At 32.6% G+C, this 15000-nt stretch overlaps 2 protein-coding genes across 3 annotated transcripts in view; one reads left to right on the top strand and one right to left on the bottom strand.

The window, feature by feature from the left end:
- The window catches only part of LOC124950734 (dual specificity protein kinase splA), a 183996-nt gene that overhangs the window by 40830 nt on the left and 128166 nt on the right, over positions 1–15000 (top strand). The gene's annotated exons all lie outside the window — the stretch shown is intronic.
- The window catches only part of LOC124950736, a 2782-nt gene continuing 1883 nt past the window's right edge, over positions 14102–15000 (bottom strand). The window contains exon 3 of the mRNA XM_047497917.1: positions 14102–14801. Coding sequence (XP_047353873.1) covers positions 14216–14801 — 586 coding nt within the window. The 3' untranslated portion in view covers positions 14102–14215. The remainder of the gene's footprint in view (positions 14802–15000) is intronic.

Below are 15000 nucleotides of genomic sequence, written 5' to 3'. Positions count from 1 at the left end.
TTCTCACTCAATCTATCGTAAGAGGTGATAATTTTGTGGTGCCAAGCGGGATCAATCTTCGAACGAGCGAAGAGAAGTAGAAGGATGAGGAGGAGAAGAAGAAGAAGAAGAAGAAGAAGAAGAAGAAGAAGAAGGAAGAGGAGGAACAATGCCGTACATCTCGTACTACTCGATGAAAGTCTTCTGTCAACCCTTTGTGGATTCAATGTAATTCCTGTAACGGCACTATTGCCACCGGCATTACATGGAAGGCATCGAAGAGAACGTTTTGAGGGGTTGCCCTTAGAGTAGCATTTTGCAAAAAGAGTGAGGGTGAGTTTGAGGTTCGTGGTAAAGATATATATATATATATATATATATAGAGAGAGAGAGAGAGAGAGAGAGAAGGGGTGACTCTTAATGGAAGAAACGTCGGCTTCATCCATGGTGCTTCGTCGCCTTCGTTCGACTCTACAATTTACTACCATTTATTTAATTGGTTCGTCAAAGTCCCACCGACTAATGCGTTGCGATGAAAAGCCATAGGCCTTTTCTCTTTTCGTCTTTTGCTTTTCTCTCATCGTTCCCCGTGTTCAATCAAACGCGTACACCTACCTACCTACCTACCTACCTATCCTACCTACCTACCTAGCTAACATTACATTTCGACCAAGAAAAGGAGAAATCTTTTAAATGGCGTCCGTCGTCGAATAGTAAAAGGATGGCGAACGATTGAGGGAACGGGGTTGACTTGGATTGGGTTGGATTGGCGGAGGAGTTGGTTGGTTGGTTTGTTTTGAAGAAAGAGGGAATGAAAACTACCTCGTTCTTCTTTTATTTCTCATTGCACTTATTGTCTTAACAAATGTATATGATTGTTTATCGTTTCTCTTATTGTTTTCTTATTGTTTGTTATTGTTTTCTTTTCTTTTTTTCTCTTTTTTTTCCCCCAGTCACAACTGGTTTTTTTTTTCTTTTTTTTTTCCTTTTATTATTTCTCTCTCTCTCTCTCTCTCTCTCTCTCTCTCTCTCTCTCTCTCTCTCTCTCTCTCTCTTCAACGTAAATCTTGTTTTTCTTTATTTCAATAATTTTTTCTAATTTCTATTTTTATTATTTTTTTTTTTTTTTTTTTTTTTTTTTTTTTTTTTTTTGGTCAATATATGTACATTTTGTTCAAGAACAATCGCCAACGATCGATTTTACGTATATATTTTTGATTTCAGTGAAGTTCTTTTTTTTTTTATCTATTTTTTTCTTTTCTTTCCTTTAATTTTTCTTTTTTATTTTCTAATTAAAAATCTCTCGATCGAGTTAATTTCAAATTTACATTTCAATGATAATCCAACGTATTGGTTTCATCCCTAATTTCATTGATAACTATGAACGACAAAATTTCATCGTATACTTTAGTTCTCGATTGTTAGAAAAGAGAATGCCAAGTTGTTAGAATTGAATATACATATATATACATATATATGCATGTATGTATATGGAATAAGGGAAAGTTTTGAAGATATCGATTTTCAAGTTCAAAGTTCGACACTTAATTCACACGAAAATTGATTTACCAATCGGCTCACCTCGGAATAGATTTGGAAATTATTTGAGAGATCACTAAATTTACTTCTCTCTCTTTCTCTCTCTCTCTCTCTCTCTCTCTCTTTCTTTCCTTTCTTCATTTCTGTCGTATGCAAAAATTGAAAAACTTCGTTACTTATCTCGCACATCTAATCGTTTTAATTTCGTTTCAAAGAATTTTATCGTACAATTTGGAACACTGGGTATTAAGGAGAAAATCAAATGAAATAAAAAAAGGCAGAAAAGAATGAAAAACGAAAAGAAAGAAAAAGAGGACAATAAATTCGTTCACGAGGGTTCCCCTGCTATATAAGCGTGTGTTGAAGAGGGAACAAAGTGAAAGGAGATACACATACACCAAATTGTTCGTGTGTGTGTGTGTGTGTGCGTGGTAAAGAGAGAGAAAGAGAGAGAGAGAGAGAGAGAGAGAGAGAAAATGAGAGGAATAAAGAAAGTGCATTTAGAAGGCAAAAGAGAGTCGCAGCTGCCATCGTGCCAAAAGCAATCACGATGTCGAAACTAAATCGTTTTTCATTTTCTATCTATCGATATCATTTCTAGGATCGACTATTTCTGAAAGCTTTATACGTATGTATGTACGTTCACGATGTTGCCCTTTCATCGGATAATGCGAATACGATTGCTTCATTTATTGGGAAAATCGTCAATTTCCTTAAAACGTATAGGAATCGATCGATAATAATCTAATCGTCAAAAATTAACGTGTATATATGTAAGTAATATGTACGTAATGGCTCTTAGAAAATTTCAATTTTCAGATAAACAAAGTAGATATATCGTTTAATTTTTTTTTTTTTTTTTTTTTTCTTTTTATAGAAAAACGATTTTATATCATATTAAAAATGTTCGAGAAAAGAAATGTGTGTTTGTATGTGCGTCTGTGTGTTTGTGTATATATATTTGATGTTTGCTAATTGTTATTAATAATGGATACGAGTATTTATTATATACTAGAAAGAGTATTATATTTTTTCTCTCTCTCTCTCTCTCTCTCTCTCTCTCTCTTTCTCTATTAGTATAAGGATACCACTAGTTTAAGTATATTAGAATATATTATTAATACATTTGTAATATTTATAAAATTATAATTGATAAACGTATGATATACTCTGGTGTAATATTTAGTATTTTTTTTTTTAATAATATATATATATATATATATATATATATATATATAAATACTCGTCCATATATCAATAAAATAATAATAAAGCAAATAAATATACATATCTTTCTAACAATATAATAATTATTATTATTTAAACAGTTAGCATTTATAATATAATTAATATATTTGAGATTCTATTGATAATCGTGAATTTGAAAATTCGTATCGCGTGTTCAATCGATTTAACAAATTTTCATCGAACAATAACGATCGTTAGATAGTTAAAGGAAGAGATATAGAGATATACAGAGAGTCAGACAGACAGACATAAAGACAGACAGACAGAGAGAAAGAGTGAGAGAGAAAGAAAGAGAGAGAGAGAGGGAGAGAAAGGGAAGAGGGTGGTACGTGGAAAATTAAAAGGACAATTAATACGAGTCTCACGCCCCGGTCGTTGGTCATTGGCACGCAGCCGGCGTTGACATTTTGGCCCTTTAATTTCTACGGATAGATCGCCAGTTTTGGAATAAATCAAATAGACCTTCTAAACCTATCGTTTCGACATTATTTCTAGCTTTTTCATTTTTTTTCCTTTTTTTTCTTTTCTTCTCATAAGCAATATATATATATAGTAGATATTTTTTTTCGGATGAAAGGAGGGTAGGCGGATAGATATTAATTTTGATTATCAATTAAAAGTAAAAGGAGGAAAAAAAATTGAAAAACCTTGGGAAACAATTTTAATCGTTTATTTTTCCAAAAATTCATTACCATTCGTAAGAAAGAGGAAAAGAAATCCCTGAATTGAGATTGGGATTGGGAAACGTATAGAAAAATTTCTCTATAGATATCGCATTTATTATAATAAGAATGTTACGTCGTATCGTGGCAGATTCTGTATCTGACACATGAATAATACAAAAATTTGACCGTACGAATGAAAAGATCGGCAGAAAGAAAAAATGGACAGAAAGTTAGTAGACCGTCATGCGGAAAACCTTTATACTCTCTCTCTCTCTCTCTCTCTCTCACCTTCCTCTCCCTTTTAATATAGTCTGGGAATTGAAATTTTTTATGTGCGTGTATGTGTGCGCGCGCGCATAATTTTCTTTTTTTTTTTTTTCTCCCTAGATCGTCGAGGAACTTCGCGTTTACAAGTATTTTGCGAAACAAATGGTCTTGACCGATTATGGCTTCAAGTATGAATTTTGTTTTTTCGCAATCTTGAAATTAATGTCCATGAGGGATTATATGGTTTCAAGTATGAATTTTGTTTTCGTAAATTACGAAAGGGTGTGAGAATTAAATAGAATGAAGTCGAGGATGGAATCGTTATTTATCATGAAGTGAAATAACGAGAGAGAAAGAGGGAGAGGGAGAGGGAGAGAGAGAGAGAGAGAGAGAGATTAAAACTATTGTTCTCTTCGAACGAATGCATCGTCGGATTAGGGACTTTTGTCACATATGTATATATATATATATATATATATATATATATGATAGAATGTTGGAAAAGCACAGTGAATGTATACTTTACTCCCTCTTTCTCCCTCTTTCTCCTTCTCTCTCTTTCTTTCTCTCTTACACACATACTCGATCACTCTTTGATAGTCGCCTCCAAAATGGAAGCACTTTTCCGGCGAATAGACTAAATAAATCGACTCGCGAGAACAACGACGACGACAATGCTGATGATTTCACCGACGCCAAGCAGTCGTCGTCGTCGTCGTCGTCAGCGTCGATAAATACGTGCGATGGACGAAAGAGAACGTGAAATTTCTCTTCCACATCTCTCGACCCTTTCTCTCTTTCTCTCGTTTCATTCGTTTGGGGGAAAAGAAAAAAAAAAAAAAAGAAAAAAAAAGGAAAGGAAAGGGAAAGCTTCCGACACGCTTACGATTGTTTTCTCCCACGCTTTTCTCTCTCTCTCTCTCTCTCTCTCTCTCTCCCTTCCTCTCTCCTTCCTTCTCCCTCTCCCCCTCTCTTTCTCTTTCTTTTTTTCTTTCTTTCTTCCTATTTTGTTTGTACTTTTTTTTTTTTCGTTTCTTGTATTTTTTTCTTTTCTTTTCTTTTCTTTTCTTTTTTTTTTTTTTTTTTTTGTTACTGGCCATTATGATAGAGAAAAAGTTTCTTAATGTCGATAAACGTTTCAACGATCGTTTCTATCGTCTTTGAGTTTCCATCGTTTTTTTCCTCTCTCTCTCTCTTTCTCTTTCTCTCTCTTTCTTTCTATTTTTTTGTTTTTATTTTTTTTTTTTTTGAATAGTTTTCTTTTTCCTTTCGACAATTATATTCATCGATTTTTGTTTACCAACAGATCTTTTAGATTTTGCCAAGTTCCGTGATTTAAATGAATTTCAATATTACAAATTTTTAATGTTTATTTGAAACAGTTGATAAGGCTTGATCATAATTGAGAAGAGACAAATGCAAAAGATGGGCTTTCTTTTTCTTTGTTTCTTTTTTTTTTTTTTTTTTTTTTTTTTTTTTTTTTTCTTTTTTTTTTTAAGGCAAAGCTCAAAGAAATGGAAGGAATGGATTATCGCGAAAGGAGAAATCGAGGAGTCGCGATTTTGTAATAAGGATTCAGGACGTTCTCTCGTTTTGACGATCGGTAGTGTCCCCGAGGTAATTAAGAGGGAGAAATTAGGATTTTTCGCTAAGATTGCAAGTATCCAGAAAACGTTGACTCGGACGTGATTCTCGTTGGTTTGCTAGCTTGGCTGGCTGGTTGGCTGGTTGGCTGGTTAGTTGGTTGGTTTGGGTGTCTGACTTGCTTGAAAAAAGGAATTGAGGTGGGGGGGGGGAGGAGGGAGGGGGTAGCTGTCGAAGAATTTGAAATTGGATTAGCGAGAGTGATGGGACGGTCGATTTCTTCCTTTTTCCTTCTTGTTTCGGCCTTTTCATTTTTCCCTTCCACTTTAAGAAAGTGCCTCCCAATCGTTATTTGCATTACAAATATACCTTAACCCAGAACTTTTTCGCGTTTCATTAGATTTCTTCTTCTTCTTCTTCTTCTTCTTCTTCTTATTCCTCCTTCTCTTCTTCATCTTCTTCTTCTTCTTTTTAATCTTCCTTTACCAACGAAGAATAATTTTATTGTTATAAATTTATTCGTTTTCACCCTTTGAAAGGATTGCTAAAAGGAATTTTGAATAAGAATGAAATAATTACTTTTGAAAAATCGACTTACAGCGTATTTATTAGGTGGACCGGAAAGTGATGTCGTTTCTGTGCATATCGATATTTGATTGTGATTAAAAATAAAAACTTGTTAAAAAATTTATTCGTTTGAATTTAATTTAAGAAAGCGACATTACTTTCCGATTCACCTAATATATATAATTTTACGAATGTATCTTAAAAATCAGAACTTTTTTACTTTTCATTAAATTTCTTTTTAGCCCTTTTTAATTTCTTCCCTTTTTTATCCACGAAAAACAATTTTATCTTTATAAATGCATTCGTTTTTATCCTTCGAAAGGATAACAAAAAGAATTTCAATTCGAATAAAGTAATTAGTTTCTAAAAATTTAATTATAATGTGCATATATATATATATATATATATATATATTTATTTATTTATTTAGAATTTTGATAAATATACTTTATAATCCCAGAACTTTTTTTTACGATTCATTATATTTATTATTATTCTTCTTTTTTTTTTGTTTTTCTTTTTTTTTTTTTTTTTTTTTTTACCGTCAACGAAGAATAATTTTATCGCCAGAAATATATATACATATATATATATATATATTCATACTTTGAAGGAATTCGAAAATGGAATTTTAATTCGAATGAAACAATTCATTTCGAATGATATTATTAGATTTTGCGTATAGCAAATATATTTATTTGGAGAATTTTATTAAAAAATTTTTTACAAATTTAAATCCATTAATATCCATATCCATATCAAAACGAACATATACGTACACGTGCTGTGTACGTATATACACACACACACACACACACACACACACAGGAGTAAAGAGTATAAAGAAAAGATAGTGAAGATAAAATCGATGATAAAACATTTGTTCTATTTGAATCTAATCGATTATATACGTCGAAATTTGAGCTTAATTCATTGATGCAAATCTCTTTATTTACACAATCGTGGCTCATAAATCAGTTCGCAATGATAATCGTGTACGTGCCAGTGCATTCGATGGTACAATAGCTATATTCGATTTGCTATAATTCTCTCTCTCTCTTTGTGTATATATATATATATATATATATATATATGTGGGCGCATGTTTCACATCAATTTGAAACGCTTCGGGGTTGGTTCGTCGGTGTCTACGGAACAAGTTCGATAGTTATATCCACGGAAAATTGAGATACGACTACCGAGAGAGAACGGTTTTCGTCGTTCTATCTCCTTCCTCTTTGCTTCTTTCACTTCAGTAATAGTAACAGTAGTAGAAGCAACAGCAACAGCAGTAATAGTAGTAGTAGTAGTAGTAGTAGTAGTAGTAGTAGTAGTAGTAGTATAACAGTAATAGTAGTAGGAGTAGTAGTGAGGGACTTGTAACGTTAACTTGAGTTATGGTGCTCGCGTGTCCTGCCCTTAGCAAGCAAGCAAGCAAGCAAGCAAGTAGTAGTATTAGTAGTAGTAGCAGTAGTAGCAGTAACAGACAGCAACATCCAGTTATCCGAATGGCTCTATTTTATCTACGGGAGATGTATTTATGTGAGAAAATCATAGTCCCATGCCTATGGTCCTCTTCTCCGTTATAACGAGGATTACGTTCTTCTATAGTATTATATCTATATAGTAAAGCTTGTAAATCAAACTGAGGAGTAAGTATACCATACTTAGTTGAATTCCTTCGTCTTGTATTTTCTTGGTGTTAGCGAGGAAATAAACTGTATATATATTGTATGATCGTACTTTCGTGAAATTTTTTTGGAAATTCTTTTTTTTTTTTTTTCTTTCTCTCTGTCTTTTCTCTCTCTCTCTCTCTCTCTCTCTCTCTCTCTCTCTCTCTCTCTCTTGCAAGTACGACTACGGCGAAAATCCGTGCTTCTTCTACGAAGTTTAATTTAAATCTCATCAGAGGAAGAAAAAGAAAAAGAAAATTTTCAAAAAAATTTATTCGAACGCTCGAATAATGTGACTAATTAATTTATGATATTTTATTATCGTTCAGATTTATCGTTGATTTTAAAAGTGACGGTGAATCTTAAATTGTATACGGGTTGCCTATCGTAACGGGGCGTATATTCGGATAGGTTTATATTGTAAATTATCAAGGAAGTATGTGGTGTTGCCTCTCACCAGGCGTACCGAAGTAGGTTCTATTGTAGATCCGAATGAGATTTATGTTAAGGAAACGAGAAATCGTAAGAGGAGGAGAAAGAGAAGGAGGGAGAGAATGGAGGAGGTATTGGGATAGTCTGTTTGTCGAGAAGTGTGGATATCCGGTCTGATCGAAACGGATAATAATATCGTGTCTTTGTATCGAGGATATAAGCGATCTACTAAAGTTATTCTAAGCAAGAAGATATATCCATACATACGTACGTACACACACATATATATATATATATATATATATATATATGTACGTACGTATGTATATGTGTGGGTATTTGAAAAAGAGTATGTACCCTTTTCTCGAGGAAGAGGACGATAAAAAGTAAAGCATGGAAATCTCTGTAACACCTATATCACACCGCATCGCATCAACCTTAGTTCTACTACCCCCTATGCACCCCTTCTACCTTTATCTAAATCTTTGCATCCTTCACCGTATGAATACATGCATTAAAATGATCCCAAGGAGTCGCTGGCTTTCTTTACTTTCCTTTTCTTTTCTTTTCTTTTCTTTACTTTACTTTTCCTTCTGTGTATATCTCCACCTATCTTACCCTATCCTACCTACGTCATCCTTCCATGTATACATATATATATATATATATATATAGGTATATATATTGCGTTGGGGGAGTTTTTTTTGGATAGGTAGATCGAATCGTCAATGAATTCCTCCGGACATAAATCGTTAGCATTTTTTTGCGGCTAAATCCGAAAATCGTCCGAAAGAGATTCCGTCCATACCGACAGAGTGAGAGTTAAAGTGAGAGAGACAGAGAGAGAGAGAGAGAGAGAGAGAGAGAGAGAGAGGGAGAGGATGGAGCAGATGGTTCGAAGAACTTGTTTCCTCTTTTCGAGTGCTATCATAGCTTTTATTAGTTTAAAAAAGGAAGCTCAGTTTTTTATTCATTCGTTTCGAGAAGAGAGAGGAGAGATCTAATATCGATCTTTTGGAATATCGTTCTTGAAAGACAAGATTGGAGCGAAGAACTTTTTTTTCTTTTTTTTTCTTTTTTTTTTTTTTCTTTTTTACATCTCATCTTTGATTTTTTTTTCTTTATTTCTTTTTCTATGTCGACAAGGAGTAAAACTCTTTTTGTGCCTCTCTCTCTCTCTCTCTCTCTCTCTCTCTCTCTCTCTCTCTCTCTCTCTCTCTTTTCTTTTCTTTTTTTTTCTTTTCTTTTTGTTTTTGTTCACGCTTCGAAGTCAGTAGCAACCAACCGAGACACAGAAAAGCTCGCGCGCACCTGTGTCTTAATTAAAGTCGCCTGACTTCTGCCTTGTTGTGCTCTTCGCGCCACTCGTCAACCCTGTCCCCCCAGGGGTACAATTTGCCCGCACCCCTTGCAACACTCTCACTTGCCGACCATAACCCTCTTCCTCTATTATTTTTCTCTCTTCTCTCGTTCGAACTATGTCCGCAGGAATGAAACTTCTGTTCGTCGAAGCAGTAACTTTCTTTTCACTCCATTATCATCATCATCATCATTGTCGTTGTCGTTGTCGTCGTCGTCGTCGTCGTTGTCGTCGTTGTCGTCATAGTCATAGTCGTAAACGTACTCGTTTTTTTTCTTTTCTAACGATAATGTCTTATTTCTATACTTCGAAAAAGGGCACCTAATATTTTCTAGGATGGCGATAAGATAAAATATATTTCATAACTACAACATATTTTTTTTCTCTCTATTTTCTTTTCGAACAATTTCATATGATATTAAAAAAAAAAAAAAAAATATATATATATATATATATATATCGATATGAAAAAAATTGTCTCTTGAATTAAAATAACTCATAATTTATTTGATCAAACAATTTATACAATTTATATAATTCATGAATTTTCTAATTATAAAATTTCATACATTTAAAAGACAAAAAAAAATCATATGAAACGATTATAATAAATTTACATTTATATTATGATATCTCTTATAAATGAATAATTAATTATAATTTAGAAAGATAAATAGTTAGATAGATAGATAGATAGATGAATAGATGAAAAGAAAAAAGTGAAGAAATTTATAAACCTTCTCGAGATTAAGTCAAACGTTATTTCTTTCATCTTTTCTTTTTTTTTTTTTTTAATTTTTATTTCCTCTTTTTGTTTTTCTTTTCTATTTTTTCTATTTCCCAACTATACGAACGATAATTTTTCACTATTTTTTTTCTGTTCTCCTTCCTCTTCTTCTCCTCTTCTTTCTTTTCTTCCTTGCTCCATCTTTCTCTTTACCCTTCTTATTCTTTTTCTTCGTGTTACTCGAGTACATCCCTTTAATGTTTACACCGACTAGACGTACGTACATACCTTCTATGTTTAAAATAGTGAATCTTTTGCATCGATCGAGGAAACGCATCTCAGCGTAATATTTTCTTTCCTACGTAACATGTACATATACATACATACATACATATATACATACATAAATACATACATACATACATACATACATACATACATACATACATACATACATAAATACATACATACATATATACCGTCAATATGGATTTTCGCTTAACGCATCGTCGAACGAATGAGCGTGCGCGCGTGCGCACGCGATGCCTTTAAACGATATCATCGTGTCGTAACGACGCGTCAGAGTGGTAAAAAATAAACGGCGTCGTTATTTAACAAAAAAAAAAAAAAAAAAAAAAAAAAGAAAAAAAAAGAATAAATAAATAAATAAACAAAAAAAGAGAGAAAAGAGATAGATAAATAAATAGACAGAGGAATTGAGAGAGAGATAGAGAGGGGTTGATAGGTGAGGGTGAGGATGGTAGGAGTGAGAAAAAGAAAATGTAATACATGCTAGATGGCCATCATCGAGCTTTTTGATGCTTTCGCTTTTTCACGTGACACCGTAAATACTCTTTCATAGGCCGATCGTTGTTGGCCCGAAGGTCACGTTCGAAGATCAAAGCACGCGTTAGACTGAGAGAATATATATATATATATATATAAAGAGAAATAGAAAGAGAAAAAGAGAAAGAGAACGGAGATAAAGAGGGCGACGCATTTTATCTCATGAAAAATCTTGAAAACTCACGACAGATTTAAACCTTTCTCCACTTTCTTTTGATTCTCTTCTATCATTTTTTTCTCTCTCTTTTTTTTTTTTTTTTTTTTTTTTTTTTCTTTCTTTCCGAATTTCTATACGCGAACGGACACTTCTCTCGTTCTTTCTTTAGTTTTTCCTTGTTTTTCTTTCGTTTCTTTTCTTGTTTTTTTTTCTTTTTTTTTTTTGTTTATTCTTTTGTCTCCTTTTTTTTTTTTTTTTTTTTTTTTTTTTTTTTTTTTTTTATATCTTCTTTTTCTACTAAATAAATATCGAACGGATTGCCCAAAAAGAAAGAAACTTTTGAGAAAGTCCAAAGACTGTCATCTTGAAGGAAATAAAGAGAAAGGAAGAGAGATAGAGAGATAGAGAGAGAGAGATAGAGAGAGAAAGAGAGAGAGAGAAATAGAGAGGACGATAGACCCCCATGGACAAAAGGGAATAGGGGCTGTTTTACATAGTAAAGACCGTCGAGGACAATCTCCTGTGCACGTTTGGAATCTTAAAGGGGATGCTGCCATGCTTAAAAGTCATTCTGAATGGATAGGATGTACATTCTACGAGATGAAGTTGTTGTACTTTAGGTTTCTTTCTCTTACTTAATAGAGAGAAAGAGAGAGAGAGAGAGAGAGAGAGAGAGAGAGAGAGGGAGTACAAATTTTCTTATATAATTTAGAAATCTACGAAAAAATTTATTTTTATATAATTCGGAATGATTATAATCAAAGCAATTAATTTAAAATTCATCATTGTTGATCTAAAACATCGTATATTAACATTAACGATATTATTATAATATCTTATGTTATATAAAATATATTAAAAAAAGAAAAGAAGAAAGTGAAAAAGAAAATAATTATATATTATATAATTATATCTTATATAATTATATAATAAGTCTTTAAAAAATAATCAATATATTATAATTTAAAATTATATATAAAATTTATATTATAAATAATAAAAAAGAAAAAAAAAAATATATATATATATATATATATATATATATATATGTATATATATACATAGTTTTTAGATGATCGTTTTCTTGCTTAAAACCATTAGATAATAGTAGATGAAAGAGTAATACCAATTCAGTATCTATCAGTATATCTTTTGCTATTCATCGACTATGGGTATGATATATGTATGTAGGCGTGTGTAAATGTCGTTTCTGGTCCAAGAACGGCGCAATGCTTTAGGAAGAGAAAAGGTGGAGGGTAAGAAGGAGAGAAGGAGGATGACTAGAGGGAGGGTGGGAGGAGGGTGGGAGGAGGAGCTAGCGCCATTAGCCTCCAGGTGTTGGATATCCCAGCCTTCATGCGATCATGCTCAACAATGATCCCATCTACGATAGTGTAAGTTTTCCTATCTCCTTACTGTGATACATATATATATATATATATGTATGTGTGTGTGTAAGAAAGAGAGAGAGAGAGAGAGAGAGAGAGAGAGATAGGAGATGAGAGTAAATAATCCTCCCTCGTATTATCCCTCAGGTTCTTCGAAATCGCGGCTAATGGGGTTCCTAAACTCACCCGCGCTAGTCTTTCGATCCGCTTTGCTATTATCCTAAGTACTTTTTATAAGTTTAATTTTTGTTTTCTTTTTCTTCCTTTTCTTTTTCTTTTTCTTTCAAGTATTAAATATTATACATATGCTTTTATATGCATACGTGTACCCATTATACATATACGTATAGAAATCGAATGAATCTTTTCTTTACTTGTCGTCGAATTTGAAATTGAAATTGCTTAGATACGTTCGAATTTTAAGGTCACTCATTCAAGAATTTTTTTTTTTTTTTACAACCAACAAAAAAGAAACGAAGAAAAATTGACATTTTTGAGCATTCAGGAAAAAAATATAGATACGTGCATCCGTTACTTTTTTTCTTTCTTCTTCCTTCTCATTCTTCTTTTGATCCTCCTCCTCCTCCTCTTTCTCCTCCTCTTCCTCTTCTTCTTCATCTTTCTCTTTCTTTTCTTTCATATCTATTACTGATTTCAAATATAATACGAGAATACATATATATATTCTTGTGCATTCACGTACACGTGTGTTCCTTTCTGTGTCATCATCATCATCATCATCATCATCATCATCATGATCATATGTAGACAATAAGAGAAAGATCTCCGTTGAAAACTTGCATGTGAAATTTGACGACATAAAAGGTACGACCCAGTTTCTCTTCGATAGAGAAATTACGAAGTATATCGCTACGTCGACAACAAGTCGTCAGTTATCGTTTCTAAAATGAGCCTGACTATTTAACAGCGGTCGGTGGTATTTTTTTTTCTTTTCTCTTTTTTTTATCTTCTTTTTTTTTTTTTTTTTTTTTTTTTTTTTTTTTTTTTTTCTCCGAGCTTTTAATGAGACAGAGCGAGTGAGCGAGACACAGACAGAGTTCTATAGCTCTAAAATTATAGCTAGAGAGATAAAAATAGAGATAATATTAAACAACCATTAGAAAAGTTTGAAAATTAGTATTCTGATATTTCACGGGATTGTAAAACATAGAGAAATATGTCGTTGTTATGTTACCACCTGTGTATATACCTAATCGATATCATCCATAGTACATATCAAGCCTTGTCTTGTACGTCTTCATGTTATGCGCTGGAAAGATTAAGAACGTGTGCTCTAACGGCAGTCTAATGTATTACGAAACGGATTCTTTCGTGCAAGTTACCTTTAATATTCATTTAACAATACGTGTATTCGTTCTGACATATTGAGGTCAGTGAACAGTTTGTTATGAAGGAGTAGATACAAACCTTTTTATTATTAGATTAAAATACCTACGATATATACATACACACACACATATATATATATATATATATGTGGAAATGGAATTATCCGGACACAGACAAGAAATGCATTTGTTTTGTTTCTTATGAGAATTATTTCATTGATAATAATATTATCGATGAATAAAATTATTGATAAGAGAGAACAAGAGAGAGAGAGAGAGAGAGAGAGAGAGAGAGAGAAGAGAAAATAAAAAACAATATATGTTATATAACTACGCGATATATTTCATTTGCTTATTCAAAGATAAATTCATACATGTTATCGCGCATTAAACGGAACTTTAATTTAATTCCATTGAAAGAATGATTATACCATTTATGGCATATAACCGCAAGAATGTTCGTGAGCGTATTTTCTTGATGGTTCGAATACGGCATCGCAACCATAATGCTTATATATACACTCTTCCATTCTGTAATTACATTTTTCCTCGTGTATCGATTTACGATAACGTTTTGGTCTAACGAGACAACCATAATCGGACCATTTACAATCTACCTGTTCATCAGGATCTAATTCTATATTGGGATAATGTTGTTCCCATTCATCCAAATGATTATCATCGTCCTCGTCTATGTCCACGCGATAATTACATTTTTGTTCATGTGTGTATTTCTTTCTTCTTGGCATTCTTACCATACAACCATAATTAATATATCTACAATCGATCATTTCCTCTGGATCGTCGTTGATCGTAACGCAACCAATGCTCTCGATCACATCGTTCATCGCTAAAAATTTTTCCTTGTAATTGCAAACATTCTCATGTATTGTCTTTCTCCAAGCTGGCATCCTAACTTTGCAACCTACTACACTATGACCGCATTCAATTAGATCGTTCTGATCGTGACGAAGATCCGTTGGTAATTCATTTTCTTCCATGTGCGGTCGGAATTGGCATCTGCAATCGTATAAATTTCTAATTGGTTATTTGATATTTTTTCTACAAAAAAAAAAAACAAAAATGGCCGCTATAACTTGTAACAAAAAAGTATCATTAGTAATTTAAGTTACTACGTAATACAAGTAGGACACTTAATTATTCATATTATTCAAAGTATCCATATACATATATATATATATATATATATATATATATA

This window comes from Vespa velutina, chromosome 7 (genome assembly GCF_912470025.1).
Source record: "Vespa velutina chromosome 7, iVesVel2.1, whole genome shotgun sequence".
NCBI lineage: Eukaryota > Metazoa > Arthropoda > Insecta > Hymenoptera > Vespidae > Vespa > Vespa velutina.
This window is presented reverse-complemented; position numbering and strand designations above follow the sequence as displayed.